The sequence below is a fragment of the Polyodon spathula genome, chromosome 28, assembly GCF_017654505.1.
Source record: "Polyodon spathula isolate WHYD16114869_AA chromosome 28, ASM1765450v1, whole genome shotgun sequence".
Taxonomy (NCBI): Eukaryota; Metazoa; Chordata; class Actinopteri; order Acipenseriformes; family Polyodontidae; genus Polyodon; species Polyodon spathula.
The window spans coordinates 5767499-5785309 of NC_054561.1; the positions used below are offsets into that span (position 1 = coordinate 5767499).

Genomic DNA, 17811 nt, shown 5'->3' on the forward strand with positions numbered 1-17811 from the left:
GAAATACCATAGTAAAAGGCCGGCACTATACCTAGTCAACTTTTAACACTTAAGCTTCCTTTATGTTATTTTACCACGCATATAATTGTTTAAATATGTCCCTCTTAAATAAAATAAAACAATACAAAACAGTTTCAAAACGAAAGGCACTCAACCAAGAACTTCAAAAAACAACACTGACCAGCCCATGTATCGATAGATAGCTATATATATATAATTATATATATAGATATATATATATATATATAATATCTATATATATATATATATATATATATATATATATATATATATATATATATATATATATATATATATATATATATATATATATATATATATATATATATATATATATATATATATATATATATATATATATATATATATATCTATATAATATCATATCTATATAATATATATCTATATAATATATATATTTAAGTTTTTCCAAAATGACAGCAAAAACTAAGTTGGTTTTATTTGGATCAAGCCTGCTATCTATGTGACTGATCCAATAACAAAATAAATCATTTCCAATGTAATAAGATTCAGAACACTTTTCAACAGCTTGACAAGCTTCCTTCACCAACCACTCACTCCTGTGCAGTCACATGCTTTTTTGTTTTTAATACACAATCACTTAAAATTGACAGTAATATCCTTAGCTGAAGTTCATTCACTGGTTTGGAAAACAAAAAGGCAACAGAAAAAAGTTCACATCATCTCTTCTTTGCTCCACCAGTTCACAGACATTCCTCACTTGTATAAACTTTCTTCTGATAAGTTATTTTCACAAGCAGCCAGCGTTGCAACAGTCATTCAAGTCACCTCCACTTTAAAGTCTGGTTTAGTGTGGTTAATGGCCCTGCTCCACTGCACTACTGACTCACATACGAGACTAGACACTTTTTAGGCCTAGTGGATGACGAAAAGCCCTGGTTAAAAAAATAAAAAAAAACTGAAAAACAACCCCCCCCCCCCAAAAAAAAAAAAAAAAACAAACAAAAAAAAAAAAAACACACCACCACCAAAAAAAAAAAAAAAACGCAGGCTCAACCAACAACCTTTCTTCTTTTCTTCCTTTATGTCAGTTTGGCTGAAAAACAAATAATAAATACAGATCATTTACAGCTCACTGTTCCTTCACATTAGAGAGCAGCTTTTGGCACGGTCCTTCCTCATTTCTGTATTTTCCAACAAATCTGTCCGGCCCGGCATTTGGGACACCCTCTTCAGTCCTCGCTTAGAGTTGCTGCGCTTTAAGTGTTTGTGCATCTTGTTGACTGAAGCCAGCGTTGTTACATGGAAGACATCCCGAACACTGTTCTCAGAAACTTTGGAGGAGCATTCCATGTAAGCAACCGCCCCGATCTGTCTCGCCAACGTGCTTCCCTGTGAATTAGAAATAAGAGGAAGAAGAGTCGTTAGAGTGAGAGAGTGACAAGCCAAAATGTCAGCTCACACTGTGAAAAATAAAAGCATGCAATGCGTCTGTTGCTCTGTCCACTACAGGAAGCTCAAGCACAGCATGAAACACCACGGAAGCAGTAACAATTAGGGATGTGACGGTATAACATTTTGACAGTATGGTAACCATCAAAAAATATACCACGGTTATCCGCATACCACGGCATGATGTCATTTTTTTTGTAATCCGTTTTTAAATGGCTATTTAAAAGAAATACACTGTGGTCAAGTCAGTTTTTAACATAAATAAATAAATTAAAGTTTTAAAACAAATCTTAATGTTAAATTGCTGCAGTTAAATTTCTGCTACAAAACTTGCTGAGAAAATAAAAAGTTTCCATCAATTTGAAAAACAAAGTATTACAGCAGAATGCCTGTATTTAATTATACCACCCTAAGGAACTGGTCTGGCTTTGAAATCTCCATTTGCAAATGAAAAAGGAGCTATACATTGTACAACGAATCAAATTACAAAGACAGGGGGTTTTTTCAATAAATTTGCACACACCTAACATGCATAATGGCATACTGAACGTGTCAATAAATACAAAAATATGTTAATGTACAGCAAGTTATTTTAACAAGAAGGAAGTTCGTTAGTCAGTGTACTGTTAACAGCAACACGACTGCATACTTATTTTATTACAGTATCTGACTTAAACGGAACAGCAAGACGGACATGTTGCAGATATGAAGATTTACATTTTAAATCTTTATTAGGCAGTCAGGCACTGTCTAGCTCTGCATAAAAGAAAATCCAGAATTCAAATGTCCTCTTGTGGAGGTATTTAATCACAATGCATACTGTATGTTCTACTTCGTAAAGATTATGGTGATTCATCTAAAAACAAGTAAAAAAAAAATAAATAAAAAAAACGTGGTCAAAACGTGCTTTGTGTGCTAAGAGGCAAAATAAAAAATATTTTACAAAGAGGGGTAGGGTATCTACAGTAAATCAGTACAGTTTACATATGATATTGAAAAACTGAATTGATTTATATTTTCCCAGGCTATTTGGCAGCTTACTTAAATAATATACATAATAATAAAGTTGTGTATTTACTGTTCATAAGCCATTTCTCTAGTGCGATTTTTTAAGAATATATTCTGTGGTATAAAGGTATAATCCTTATGCAGCTATGTGTTTTTTATGATGCAGTAGCAATACGGTATGATCTTGGCTTCTATACATTCTATACATGTCACATAATTTATAAATGACAGTATAAAAACTACCATGCAAATGAAACCACTGCACAAAATCTCACCCAGAGTTTATGCTGTACTGTAATCCTAGAGTTCATGCACATGCTGATAGCGCCCCTGAGTCAATCAGCTACTACTGCTACGAAAACAGAATCAAATATTTGTATTCTCGATTTTGTTTTAAATGTGGCGTTCTATAAGTTAGATTTATTTTAAGGTTTTCCATCCGACGTCACAGTTAGCGAAAGCATAATACAGTAAATGTCGTCCCTCGCAGCAGGTGCTAATACGACCAGCGATAGTTTGAAACCACGAAAGCCCGCCCTTGCATAGTATTGCTTAGTGCCAACTGGTTGAAATGCTAAATGCCAGCACTCACACGGCAATTGGCTGAAACATTTGCTGCATCACTGTCTTGCTCATTCATAAACTAAAATAATTGGGAAACAAACAAACAAAACCCCCAAATGCCAGTGCGGCTCACCAATGGACAAACGGTGAACACAAAAACATGCCGATACCGTGAACTCAGTAATCTGCGATTTCAAAACCGTGGCAGTTTATACGCGGTTTACCGTAAAACCGGTATACCGCGACATCCCTAGTAATAATGGGCCCTTTCGAAGGGACATTAAAACAAGGCAGATTAGACTGGTTTTGTAAGTGCTGACCTTTCCAAGTTCTCTTTTAGTTTGCTTGCTCGTGGTCTGTAAAAATTCCCATTAAGCTGACCCAACCCTCTTGCTGTTTCTATATAAGAAGGCATTCAGTTTTAAGTGATCCATATTTATGGCCACTTGACTTTTGAAATGTGCAATGCACTTCCAAGAGCTAGACATAAAAGCTATTTGAAATTCATTGTGGATTTTATGAAGTACTGATTGCCCATTACTGGCTTTGGAGGAAATTGTCACAAAAGTTTCAATGTCAAGTTTTTTTTCTTGATAAGCCTACTTATTATTAAAGTGCTTTTTCAAAATGTTTTAGCTAACCAAAGAAATCTGTGTAACAGATAAGTAATAATCATTATAACAACACTGGAAGATTTCTTGTTTAATTCGAATACTGTGTTCATTGTGGTAACTGCATTACCAAAAAGACATTGTTGCTTTGCAGTCACCAATATAGAGCACCCAAATTAATTCCAGGGCTTAAAGGAATGCATATTTTTAAATGATTTGTGACAAATAAAGGACCCATGCTTAGTCATTTGGTGTTACTTAAAAATGCCCTTGATGGCAGTCAGATGGCTTGCTCATGCAAAATAGTTTTTAGATATATTAACAGCAGACACTTATTTAGTAAACAAATGGCCTATTGGGGTAAAATGGGCAAGAAATCCCACAGGTGAAGTCCCAAGGTTCAATTCCATGCATTGTTTGCTGTATTGTCACCTGTTCATGAGTGACTGGGATTAGCCTTTGTTTGGAGAGCTCCAGCAGAGTGCTCAGGTCTGTTCTCATGTCCAGTTTGCACCCGACCAAAACCACCTTGGCATTGGGACAGAACTCTTGGGTCTCACTCTGCCACTGCAGGAAAAAAGAAAGATACACAACATTTTACACATCATTATACTTATGTTATATGCAGACTGTTGTATACCGCTGTACTTGAATTATATATCAAATATTTAATTAGACTTTCCCTTTCAGAGAAACATGGAAACCATAAATAATAATAATAAAAAAAACAATTGCACTTTTAATGAAGCAGTGATTTCCTCTCCAATTTAAAATGTCCAGTAGTGATCCCACAACCTAGACAATCTCCTCCTTACACAGAAGAGCTCCAGACGATGTCAGCAAGATACTGACCCCTGGAGGACAAAGCCAGGCCTGCAGGTGTCTGCGAACAACTTCATTGTTTCATAATAACAGGGCAAGCACTGTATGCAAAACTCTACAGTGTGAAAGCAGAAATAAGCACTGGCCCTTCTAGAATATATTGCCAAAACAATAATTCTAGAAAATCAAATAGTAAGTAGTGGAAACTTTTTCAATATATACTTATCAGTACAAGTTATATTTCTATTATATAAACTACAGTAGCAGTACAGTAAGTTGCTAGATTTCAATAGAAAACTAAAATGACAATTGGGAATTTTATGAGCATGACATACCTCCATTATGCCAAACATGTAAAACTGTGTCAAACGATACAGGTGGATGCCTCCTTATAAACCTGCATGTCGATACTCGTACTAACTTGTACTAAAGAATGTCCACATAATTGGACAATTACAGATAAAAAAAAATAATTGTAACTGGGAACTAACTGCAGTAAATGTGTTTGTGTGTGTGTGTGTGTGTGTGTGTGTGTGTGTGTGTGTGTGTGTGTATATATATATATATATATATATATATATATATATATATATATATATATATATATATATATAGTGCCTATAGAAAGTCTACATCGCCTTTCAAATTTTTCACCTTTTGTTGCCTTATAGCCTGGAATTAAAATGCTTTTTTTTTTTCATTTATCTACACATCCTACCCCACAACTTCCAAGTGAAAACAATATTCTAAAAATATTGTAGAAAATTAATTTAAAATAAAAATAGAAATAGCTTGGTTGGATAAGTGTCCACCCTCTTGTAATAGCAATCCTAAATTAGCTCAGGTGTAACCAATTCCCTTCAAAATCACACACCAAGCTAAGTGTCCTCCATCTGTGTTAAATTGTAGTGATTTACATGATTTCAGGGTAAATGCAGCAGTTCCTGTAGGTTCCCTCTGCTGGGTAGTGCATTTCAAAGCAGACTCAACCATGAGCACAAAGCTGTTGAAAGGCACAGATCAGGTGATGGGTATAAAAAAAAATATCAAAGGCCTTGAATATCCCATGGAGCACGGTTAAGACGATTATTAGGAAGTGGAAGGTGTATGGCACCACCAAGACCCTGCCTAGATCAGGCCATCCCTCCAAACTGGATGACCGAGCAAGAAGGAAACTGACCAGAGAGGCTACCAAGAGGCCAGTGGCAACTTTGCAAGCACTACAGGTTTTTATGGTCAAGACTGGTCAAAGTGTGCATGTGACAACAATATCCCAAGCACTCCACAAATCTGGCCTGTATGGTAGGGTGGCAAGAAGGAAGCCATTACTCAAGAAAGCCCACCTTGAATCCTGTTTGAAGAATGCAAAAAAACACTCAGGAGATTATGTAGCCATGTGGCAAAAAGCTTTGTTGTCTGACGAAACTAAAATGGAACTTTCTGGCCTAAATGCAAAACATTATGTTTGGCGCAAACCCAAGAACACCATTCCTATTGTGAAGCACGGTGGTGGCAGCATCATGTTATGGGGATGTTTCTCATTGGCAGGGACTGGGACACTTGTCAGGATAGAAGGGAAAATGAATGGAGCAAAGTACAGAGAAGTCCTTGAGGAAAACCTGCTGCCTTCTGCAAGAAAGCTGAAACTGGGACGGAAGTTCTCCTTTCAGCATGACAGCGACCCAAAGCACACAGCCAAAGCTACACTGGAGTGGCTAAGGAACAAAAAGGTAAATGTCCTTGACTGGCCCAGTCATAGCCCTGACCTAAACCCACTGACACAACAAAATGTGAAAAAAGTTCAAGGGGTGTAGACTTTCTATAGGCACTGTGTGTGTGTGTGTGTATATATATATATATATATATATATATATATATATATATATATATATATATATATATATATATATATATATATATATATATATATATATATATACACAAACACACACACACATACATACATACATACATACACACAAATACCTTTCAACTGGGCATTAAACATTATTTTACATTTACTGTAGTACTAAGCAATACATAATACACTTTTCTATTAAGATGGAAATAACTATTTTAAAATGTTGACACAGCAAGGTAATTTACACTCCACAGGTCAGCCTGTGAGTATTCATTTGTCAGGCAGCCTGGGCAGGTGCATTGTGCACTCTTTAATATGCAGGCTCTGGTGCAATGTCATTTTATGTGCTTCTGTGCCCATTGGAGCTGCTAATTTCAAAGGTAGAATTTTTTTTTTTTTTTTGATACAGGAGTGAAGTGATTAAGTGCCTAACTAGAAGTGACCCCCTCACAGTTGCTTTACTTGCCTAATGTGACCTCAGCTGTTGAAAGGAGATTAACACAGCAGGAAATGTCATCAACTCCAGCTAGCCCCCTGCAGACCAGATAAACAGATAAAAGCAGTGGCTTGGCTGTGTCTATGGGAAATCTCTGGACTCCAGCCACACACCACATTTACTTGTGAGAATGCTGGGATTTTGTCAAGATGACCTGACTTAGTATTACCTCAAGTTACAATAGTTTAATGGGGGTCCATACTATCATCTGGCAATGCTCACCCAGTTCTTAGTAGCTGACTGCTCTCAGAACTTTATCTAGTCTGTTCTATAGGATCCTACTGACATACTACACAGTATGACACATATTCATATATTCCAGAATTTGCACTGCATGGAACTGACAAAATCGATCTAATTGAAAAAAGAGGATGATCAGCTCAAGGATAAGGCAGGCTTGAGAAGAGGCAAGAGATTATGAAATGCAGTACTGTGTATTTGAGAAAGAAAAGGCGCATTACATTTCACACCGCAGACTGCACTACAAAGCTGCCCCTTTTCAAGACATTTACAGATTCCCCACATTAATGTCTGCACTACATGCATATTGATTATGTGCCATTTGACCACATATACACCACCCACTCGATATATCATGCGTGTCGGGGGTCCAATATAAATCCACCATATATTGAGGGCCGGGATACAGCGAGAGAACCATAGAAAAACAAATAGGCTGACAAATAAATACTGTATACCACTCCCTCATTTTATCGGGTGCGTCAGGGTCCAGTATAAATCCTCTACGCAACCTGCTTTTTCTCATTTTTTGTGTAAAAAGCAGCACACCGTTTTAATTTGTACAGCGGAGGGCAATTGCTTCTCAACAACTTCAGTCTCCAACCAATTTCATGAGTCTTCCTCTTCATTCTCAAATGCACAAACCCGGTGCAATGAAAGAATCCATTCCCAACGTCAACATAGGAGGCTTGTTGCTAGGGAGCTGACGTCACTGTCTTGTGGTTTTTGCTAGTGCATTGCTGCTGCACATTGTTGGCTAAAATGAAAGCCGCTTCAGCAAACAGATATTTCATTTGCTTTGTGTTATTGTGCAGTACATGATATGATAACAGTATAAAATTAATGCTTTGTTTTTAATTGTTTTCTATATTGTTATTTGTGGTGTGCAGTACGAAATTAACCAAACAGTAATTCTAAGAGCCTATGTATATTGCAGCTAAGGCATGTGCAGTTAGACAGTAAAACTACATCAATCTAGCTGAATCTGCAGTATAGTGAGGGGCAATATAACGAGGGGTGGGTGTATTACTTTTCACACATTAAGTAAGAAATGTATTTTATAATTAAATAAAAACAGTGTATTTGAATAAATAAAAATAAAAAAAAACAAGGACCTCATTATTTGACAGAAGCAATTTGTTTATTTTAATACCTGTACAAACCCCTTTTACGAAAAACAGACACAATCAACTTGACATGACAAAAAAAGAAAAAAAAAGCAGCAGCTCATTTGCAGTATGGGGCAAAAAAAAAAAAAAAAAAAAAAAACACTCAGTATTACCCCTTAGGGTTTTAAAAAGTCAACTACAGTAACTCTCTTTTGTTCTATGCTAAACAGACTTGATTAACTCAACCTATACTAAAAGTTCTTCTTTTTGCAGTGTCTTTTTTGTACTACAACAAGGTATTTATTAATGTTTTAAAATGTAATTTACTGTATATGCTAATGGATTGCAATCACCCACCTGAAACTGCACGCTTCACAATCACGTGACATGCCATTAGCCGACTGTCACTTCTCTTTTTGACTATTAGGAACATAATTAACGAGAAAGCAGGATTCCACGCAAAAAGTCCTTTTTGCAAAACAATTTGCGCTTTTGCGTGATTCAAAATAGATTGTTGTGTTGGAAAAAATGGGTTTGCAAGTTGTTCTCTCGCATGGCCGTCATTGATAAAAACAATACACACACCCTGCACAAACATTTGTTTGACCCATGGTCAGCGCTGTATTAATATTTGAACGCTGTGACTGCAACAGAATCCTTTTTTTTTTGAAAATTGCAATAAATAAATAAATACATTTCTGTTTAGGCTAGACAATTGTTAGCTTGGTTTGTTTTTATTCTCATTAATTAAAGAGAAAACCAGACCATTATTCTTGTTTTTATATATTTTTTGAATAGGGGAAGTTAGCAGGCAGTGTTCCAACATGGGGGTAGTGGTACAGGCAGGCATGAACGTGTTTAAGTTCAACGCTAACCCTATATAAAATGTTGTTCCTGTTATTAAGCAGTAGTGTAATTGGAAGCAGTGATATTTAAAAATAACAGAAGCCAGTTTTCACTTTAGTGAAGAAGGCTACTATATTTGTTTTCATTAAAAACTTGTTTATTGAAATGAATGTTTCACTTTCATATTGAAGCTTGTTGTGTACTACTCATTCAATCAAACCAAGCAGAGTAGGAATTAGCTTGTATCGTTCAAAACGTTTTTCAAATCAAGTAAGCTTATTTCATTTGTGTAAAAAACAAAAACAAAAAACACATTAGAGTCGCCGTCCTTCTTTCGCAGCCAGTGTCATCTTTATGGCACGTAAATGGTAAATGAAATGTCCCTGGCAGTGGACTGTCTCTGTTTAGCGCACGCAAGAATAGATACAACTATGTTGAGAATTGTAAGAAAATGTATTTCAGAGCAAAACATTTAATTACATTTTTAGCTGTCATAGCTGAAGAGGTGCTGGAGTATGCCTGTCAAGCCCAAATAATGCATCTTCGTTTCGCAAAAAGTTGTGATGGTTATATCCCGAGAGAGAGAGAGAGAGAGAGAGAGAGAGAGAGAGAGAGAGAGAGAGAGAGAGAGAGAGAGAGTTGCGGTCGATTTCCTGTGTTAATTCATGTTCATTTATTAATTTCCGCAGCGCTGTGGTAACTGCAGTTTCTCCGTAACTCTTTTAGTTTTACTCACTTGCGATTTTAAGCAACGCAAGCAGAGTTGCGAGAAAGATGAGAAAATTCACAAGACTAAAATCTGAACAAGTGCACTATGGATTGGACCAGCCAGTGTGTCACAGAATTACTGTCACTGTTGTTCACTGAGAAAGACACTTGCAGCAGTGTATTTAACCTTCAAGTTTCACCTTTACATGATATAACCTCTTGTTACTGCATTTCTGTACCACAATTTCACAACACAAATTGCTTCTTGTTGGTTATACACATGAGCATGTATTACTACATGCCTCATTACAGGAATGACAAAAAAATATATGAGTAATGCTTCATAGTGCAGATACATTGGTGCATGGCTATACCACAAAGTTACAGCATATAAATAATCATCTAATTTACCCCTTATAATTGATTGCATGACTTTATATGGTATGAAGGTGAGGCTGATTGGTTTGTAATTCTTCCGTTCCACCTCATCTTGCTTCCTAAATATCTGGAATGTATTTTCAATTTGCCAGTCAGCTGAGGCATCCGTCATACTCTCGTATCCTGTTTATCTTCATTATTATTATTATTATTATTATTATTATTATTATTATTATTATTATTATTATTATGTAGCTGAAAAGATAATGGATGTGGAAGTGTGGAATCACTAGAATGGCCATTAACAACATTTCAAGCCATTTTTATTATGGGACATAAAATGGTCAAGCTGACAAAAACGAATTCTCATGAACCTTTAGAATGCTTGTAAAATAGAGATTTGGGTGCTGCATTTTTTTATTTTTTTTTTAACATGTTTGTAGTTTGTTTTTGTTTAGCCCTGTCCTAGACTTGGCTTGTGTTTTTACTGACTTTTCTAAAAGCTTGATTTAGGTCGAGAAAAGGTTTCAAGACAACTGAGAGAGTGAAGCTCTCTTCTCCACATTTAGAGGAACTAACTAATTATCTCCGATTAGTAAGGCTCAGATGCCAACTGCAGGTCACAGTGAATTCAATTGTGCTTGTTTTCTGTGAAGTTAAAATGTCATGCACAAGCGACTGGAGGATCTGTCATTAGCCCCAGTGCTTCATGAGAAGCTCAATTGCTTAGAGACTGGTCTGTGTACCCTGTTGCAGGGCCTGGTGCCAGTGGTTCAATTTCACACCACAAACACTGCAAATGTCAGCCCACTCACTCAAGTGGAAATATCCATACTTAAGACACTTGCACTGAAATACCAATTGGCTACTTTGTAAAGCACAGGTTGTTTCATTGCATGAGCTAAGATGATGATATTGTATTAACTAATGCTAATAACATTTGACTTATTTTGTAACTGATTAATGGGAATCCTAAGACTTTTTGACAGTGAAACAGTCCACATGCGATTACCCTGTACCAGAATTTTGATTACTGAAAAAATACACTGACGTGATTTACAGCAAAACATGCTGCTTTATTTTATCAACCCCTTTGCAGCTGCCATTGGCAATGTTCGATTCCTCTAGCGGTGTCTGGGTTGCTGCCAATAAAGCCTGAGCATTCACTGACCTTCTTAAGTACACTGTCAAGGGTCTCTGGACGGCTGACATCAAAACAGATTAGAACAGCATCCGAGTCCGGATAAGCCAGTGGGCGAACGTTGTCATAATATGCTGAACCTGGAACAGAGCAGAAATGCAGATCAGAAACTGTATATTTTGTTATAATACAGTAACTGAGTGGTAATGGTACATTGGCTCATTGACGGCATGGGGAAAAATGATTTGCTATGTTCAAATAACATAAATGCATTGTTTAGAACAGAACATAAAAAAGGGATTGCTACCATCCTCCCCCCACCACACACACACTATAAATTAAAGTACTTAACAGCTATTTTTTGTTTAATTCTATTATTTGAAGTACTCATGCATGATAGTTACCAAGTCACTCTTTAAATGGTCTAACATTGTGCCAATCAAGAAAGAAAGTTGAGTGAGTGAAGTAGCCCAAGTAGGTTTTGATTTGAATGTTTTTGACATCCCTCCTATGCCATTAGCTACTGTAAGCTGAACTTCAGTGCCATGGTGAAGAATGAAACTGATGTAGTCATTGCACTTAAATGGAAACTTCTAAAAAGTACAAAGCTCTCCAAATGAAAAAAACAAACAGGCTAAGTAAATCAAGTTTGTGACTTGTTGTTTTTAGAGGTTTTCTTCCTTCGTTTTAGTGCAGAAGCTCATAGCTGCACACTGTGTCCTAGCAACCCAGTTTACTGTCAAACTGCCTTTGTGCTCAGTTCCCAATGAATAGCATTAATGCACATGGTAATCAGAAAAAAAGAGAGGTCAGTTTGCAATGGAAAGAGGGGACACAAGTGTTTCTTCATGAGAATTCTCACTTTGAGTGCCAAAGCTTTTATTTGGAGCTTGTTCCCTAAGCGACAGCTGCTTTTTGGTGCAGCCCCTGTACCCCCAAGCAGAACTATTAACCCTGGGAGAGCTGAGGTCCGATGGGAAGCTGGCTTTTTCAAGGGCAAAAGCAATTAAAAGGCAAGCAGTTTAAGCCCAGGTTTAAATGGACTGGTGTGGTCTGTTGGTAGGATGCAGGCTCAATTTATTCTGTCCATTTCCTAAACAGAGCTGTAGTCCAAGCTCCCCTAAACACATTCCAGACTCCGGTAGTCAGAGATAAATGTAGTACCAGATGCCTCACAAATCCCTGTATATTATTTCTATGTAAAAGTATGTCTTACAACAAAAGGATTCTCTTATAACCATTTCAGAACACTTTACTGCCTCTCCTAATGTAACAACAAGAGGACTTGTCATGAAATAAGGGTGGTCTCTACAAAAAATGCTGCCTCGATCTGCTTACATGGGCTCCTGTTTTTATGAAGTTTAAATGTTTTGAGATGCAACCAGGTTCAATGTAGGCAAGTTTCAAATTAGGGGTGTGCCTATTTATTAAATGTGTTGATTTCAAAACCAGAAAAGCTGCACTTCCCTCACCTTTACAATTGAGTACAAAACAATGGCAATTACAGTCTGCATCGAGCGTTTTAAAAGCCGACTGGAAACAAACTTTCCTCTCATTCAGAGTAAGCTGGCCGCGAATGCCGTTTTATCTTATATTTGATGTTATCGACATTTATTAATAATAATAATAATAATAATAATAATAATAATAATAATAATAATAATAATAATAATAATAATGGGCTATGCATGTTTAAGCAGCATGTAGGAGTTACAATAACAATAATGTGGAGATGAATGTTTAATAAAGCTTGTTGTTATAGCTTTGAGATCTGTGATAAATAAATAAATATTTAAATATATCAGTACTTCTATTAACTGAATTTTATTGCCCTGGATCAATGGGAATGTGTCCGTTAGCTAAATATGTTTCTCCTGCTCCTCCAATCCCACAATTCACTGCAGAGATTAAGCATTTTAAAGGTAACTAAGAAAAGTAAAGAAAAAAAAAAAGACTTTATAACAAAAGGTAAGAAAGAATCACTTATAAAATATAAATGAGTTTTAGTTTGATCACAACAGGTTTGATATTAAATAACACTGTCAGACTGTTATTGACTAATATTCAATCACAGTTTAAACAAGGAACTGAGGGAACACGTTGTTTTGTGTTGTGTGTTTATCAGTGTTTGGTGGGTACGTCTAATCAAGCTGACAGTGTATTTGTCATGCACTCAGTACTGTCTGAAGCAACTGGTATGTGACAACCAGTAATTAACACCTTTCACTGTATTTAATTAATACCTAACAACTTCCAATTGCTTAAACGAAATTGCGAGTATCGGCACACACCTAACTGGCTCCTCGAGTTACTACAGAGTTTCCATCTAAATCTATATGTGATTTTTAGTTACTACACCTTTATTCAATAGCACTTGCATGCTCCTGCAGCCAGTATACAGCCGAGAGCTTGTATTGTTTGCATGCACTTTATTTTGTATTCTGGAAACAGTTCTGAAATGATTATTTGTACTCAATCTACACAGCTCCCATCCCCCTAGATTCAACCAGATGCTCCTAATAAATATAAATCAGTGACAGTTACCCAAACCAATAATACAGGCAACACTGGTTCCCAGCTACAGTGTTACAGTACATAGGTAGCCAAGCCTCTTTTATATGTTTCTCATTTACAATTCTAACTCTGGTTCCCTGATGGAGTCAATCTTTATGTATATCTACCTGACACTTTGCTAGCTTTTTCACAATTAGGGTCCTTTCCTTACATCGACACTGGATGTCAAGAAGAAAGCTTTTCTGCAGGTTCAGGGAGGCAAATTCACAGCTCAGCATCTCGTGATTCCTGGAGCTCGCTTTTGTTTAGTCCACTTTAAAAGGTTTACTTTCAGACGGGTGCAAATGAATCCAGGATTCACTGCGGATAAGATTATCCTATTAAATATAAACTTTGTCCCTGTGCATAAGCTGCCGGTAACTCCTTCAATGTTCTTATACTGTTGAAAGGAAAAAGAAGTGCTGAGCAATATAGATTCGTTTTGAATTATGTTTATATTAAGTTGTAATACTTTGACCTTCTGTACTGGCATGGCGTTCCAGTCGTAGGTAGCATTATATATATGTGTGTGTGTGTGATGGAGTGTCCATTCCTAACTGGATTGGAGGCTTTAGGACCCTGGGCTTAGGAAAGGTGCACTCCGTCTTGATAAAGGTGACTAAAGGTGAAGGTATTAGGAGGCCATGTTGGTGAAGGCCTCATAAATTGTATAATGAATTGTGTAACGATGTAGGCTAATTGAATTATTGTTTGACTTTCAAAAACACAATGGGGGAAATGTGTGACTGAGACAGTGTTGCAGAAAGAGAATGAAAAACAGAAGAAGAAAGAAGCTGTGATTAAACCAAGGGAGAACGTGTATTTGTTTTGGCTGGGCTAAACAGGTTTACAAGGCTCTAATTGTTTAGTTAGGAGCCTGGGGTGGATTAGGGTTTGTTTTGTTTAGGTTTGTGTAAAAAAATAAAATAAAATAAACACATGATGAGTTCTGGTAAAAAGGTTTTGTGGAGTGATTAAATAAAAATCAAACTATTTGGTCACGCTGATAGTCGTTACATTTGGAGAAAGTCTGGTGAGGCATACAAAGAATACCATACCTAACTTCAAGCATGGAGGTGGGAATATCATTCTATGGGGCTGTTTTTCCTCAAATGGATTCCATAGCATACTAAAAGTTTTGGCCAATCATCTGAAACCCTCCAATACAAAACTTGGTTTAAAGCGCAACTGGATGTTCCAACACAACGACGATCCAAAGCACACATCAAAATCTACTTCAAAATGGTTAAAGCATAATAAAATCAAGGTTCTGGAATGGCCTAGTCAAAGTCCCAGTACTCAGAATCCAAAAGCTAATTTTGCAAAAAAAAAAAAAAAAAAAAAAAAAAGCTGAAATAAGTTAAAAATTGCTATAAAAGATTTTTCCTATTATTCTTTGTTTTCAAGATTTCTAGAAATTAAATTTCCACTGTGGTATGTAAACTTGTGACTATAGCTGCACATATAAAAAAAGTATATATATACCACTTACTTTTGGGACACCGTGTGTCAGCACCAGCTTGTGCAAACTGTTGTGTAATTTGATATGTTCTTCTTACCCATCCCACAGTGCCTGAGCTGTGTTCAGGTTAGGGCTTTGGTCCATGCCAACTGAAGAAAGCCCAAATTAAGATAGAACCGCCGTACCTTTATTATATCAGAGAGTTTAGCCCTCCATTAGTGGTTAGGATTTGCATCAGTGCCATGTCCCCTATTATAGATGCTGATGTGGTGTCCACACTGTCATTGAGTGCTGACAGACAATGTAGTAGACAGAGGTGTGGAGGCAATGAAGGTTTTAATTTATGCAGTGATGCTAATCAAACCAGACAGTGGTCTCTACCATGACCCAGTGCATACTGGAAGGCAATGCATGTTAATGGCAGTCAAGATGTGCACCACCTGTCAATCATGTATTATTTATTAAACTGGAAAGCAATTCTACCCCCAAATTATAAAGTGCTCATGTCAAAAAGGAAATGTCCTCAAGAGGTTCCCTAAGTGCCTACTATAATCACGGGAGACTGCTGGAGATAATGTTACAGGAAGCGCTGGGAAATCAATAACCAGTGCGACAACCCAAGACCAGGAGTATATTGATTTTGTGTTTCATTTGTTTTTGAGAGACCCGTCTGAAATACTGAAAGCTGATGAAAAATCTTCCAATAGCCCATGGTCAGGTGCAGCCTCTGAAATGCCTGCATCATGTGTGGTGCACTGCAGGTCAGGAAGAGTCTTCCAGATCCCAGTGGACCTCAATCACAGAGCGAAAGGAGGGGCAGGGTGTCTGCTGAATGAATTTACACAACCTTTAGATCCTGGGAAATGCATATTTTATGTCTATATGTAGCATCAGCTACATTGACGCAGCAAATTAATTTTCTGTCTGCTGCTCTTAATTGAGTGTCAGAATACCTGGCCAGGTTAAAGTATTTCGCTATTCAATTGCTAAATAAGCAACTTTGTCCTAGCTGATAATGTGGGCTTTTCAGATTCATAGTATTAGGTGAAGCCGTATCAATTTTGTGTCAATATATCGTTCTATTTGTTTAATGGGTCATATCTGCATTGGTTTCTCTACTTTCTTATCAGAGTGATCCTTTCCTTAACTTTCACATTGAAATCCTAATTAGTTTCAGGTGTTTTCTAATTGACTTGGCAAAGGGCTTGTTAGGCTTATTCATTTTCACTACTGCTTTAAGTACCTTAATTGTGAGCTCTTTAAATATGGCGATTACTTCCTTAGAGGGGGTGGGTGGTTTTTTGAAGTGTGTTTTGGAGGAGAGCAGTGTTTTTTGAGGGAAAGTTTGCTGGTCAGCTAAGAAGAGACAGAAAAGTCCTACTTGTCTGGGTTGTTAAAAACAGAACTGTTAATCTAATCTACCATTTTTACTGTCTGGAAATACCAAGTTATCTAAACACCTGATTAAATACAATTATTCACAGAATACAATTACTCTTTTTACACTCAGTGCAGTGGCAGCGTTTAATCCAATTATTTTCCCCCAAATCTTCCTTTTGTCTTCATTTCCTGACTGCAGCTCCAAACGCGACAGGACCGAGGAAAAGCTGGGGGAGATCCTTTATTGGGCAGGGATATTGATATTTTTGCTGCTGGATTGACTCTGTTGTTTTCCTGTTATCAGAGTTAAACAAGCACCTGGTACAGAAGCCTCATTTTGATTTTGTTTTTGGTGTTTGACCTGTTCTGGCGTCGATTTCTCTGGTACCAAAACAGACCTCAGACAACAGTTCGGACACTTTTGAGTTATTTGTTTTTGTTTTCTGGACATTCATTTTTCTTTAAGGAGAGTGTTTGCCTTCCTAATGGATTATTTGTTGAACTTTTGAATCAGTACAATATCATTTCAAAGTTATTCATAGGATATATCTTTAATCTGTAACATTGGCCGATTTAATCAATTACTTTGGTCTGTTCTAGAAAGTTACTCATTGTTAAGTTTTCATCTATGCAAATACTGTTTGAAATGTTTCTTAATCAATGCTTGATACTGTTTTTTATAATTATAACAGTCATGGTTTCTCTCATCTCGCCTACTATTTGAATCCTGTTGATGCCATTTGATTTAATGTCTCGTCTATTACAGTTTGTGTTGTAAAACAATCCTGACTTCCCCAGCATTTTTCTTGGTTCTGTCGCACAATCCTGCTGTTTTGGAGATTTTATATATTTCAGAGTAGTTATATTTATATTTTTGTCACTAAATACTGCTTATTTGATGTTGCGCCAAGGTTGTGTTTGTTATACATTTGCTCCTTGGGGATCTTTGGAAAAGATGTACTATATGTTGTGTTTTACTGACTCGAAGTTTTATTTATTTTATAGCACACTAAACTGCCATTGCAATAAGACAGAATATTGTTGCCATATGTGAAAATGTGTAGATGCTTTGGGAGTAATATTGCGTGCTTTGTGTTTTGTTTCCAATGATGCTTACATAAGAAATTAGGCAGCGTTTGTGGGTCGAGTTAGAAATATGGCTTTTTTTTTTTTTAAT

At 36.6% G+C, this 17811-nt stretch overlaps 1 protein-coding gene across 1 annotated transcript in view; it reads right to left on the reverse strand.

The window, feature by feature from the left end:
- Window positions 1–1051: 1051 nt before the first annotated feature.
- rnd2 (Rho family GTPase 2) overlaps window positions 1052–17811 on the reverse strand; it is a 28184-nt gene continuing 11424 nt past the window's right edge. Inside the window, exons 3-5 of the mRNA XM_041231309.1 lie at window positions 11270–11379; window positions 4071–4205; window positions 1052–1395 (exon numbers count right to left, since the gene is read on the reverse strand). Coding sequence (XP_041087243.1) covers window positions 1147–1395; window positions 4071–4205; window positions 11270–11379 — 494 coding nt within the window. The 3' untranslated portion in view covers window positions 1052–1146. The remainder of the gene's footprint in view (window positions 1396–4070; window positions 4206–11269; window positions 11380–17811) is intronic.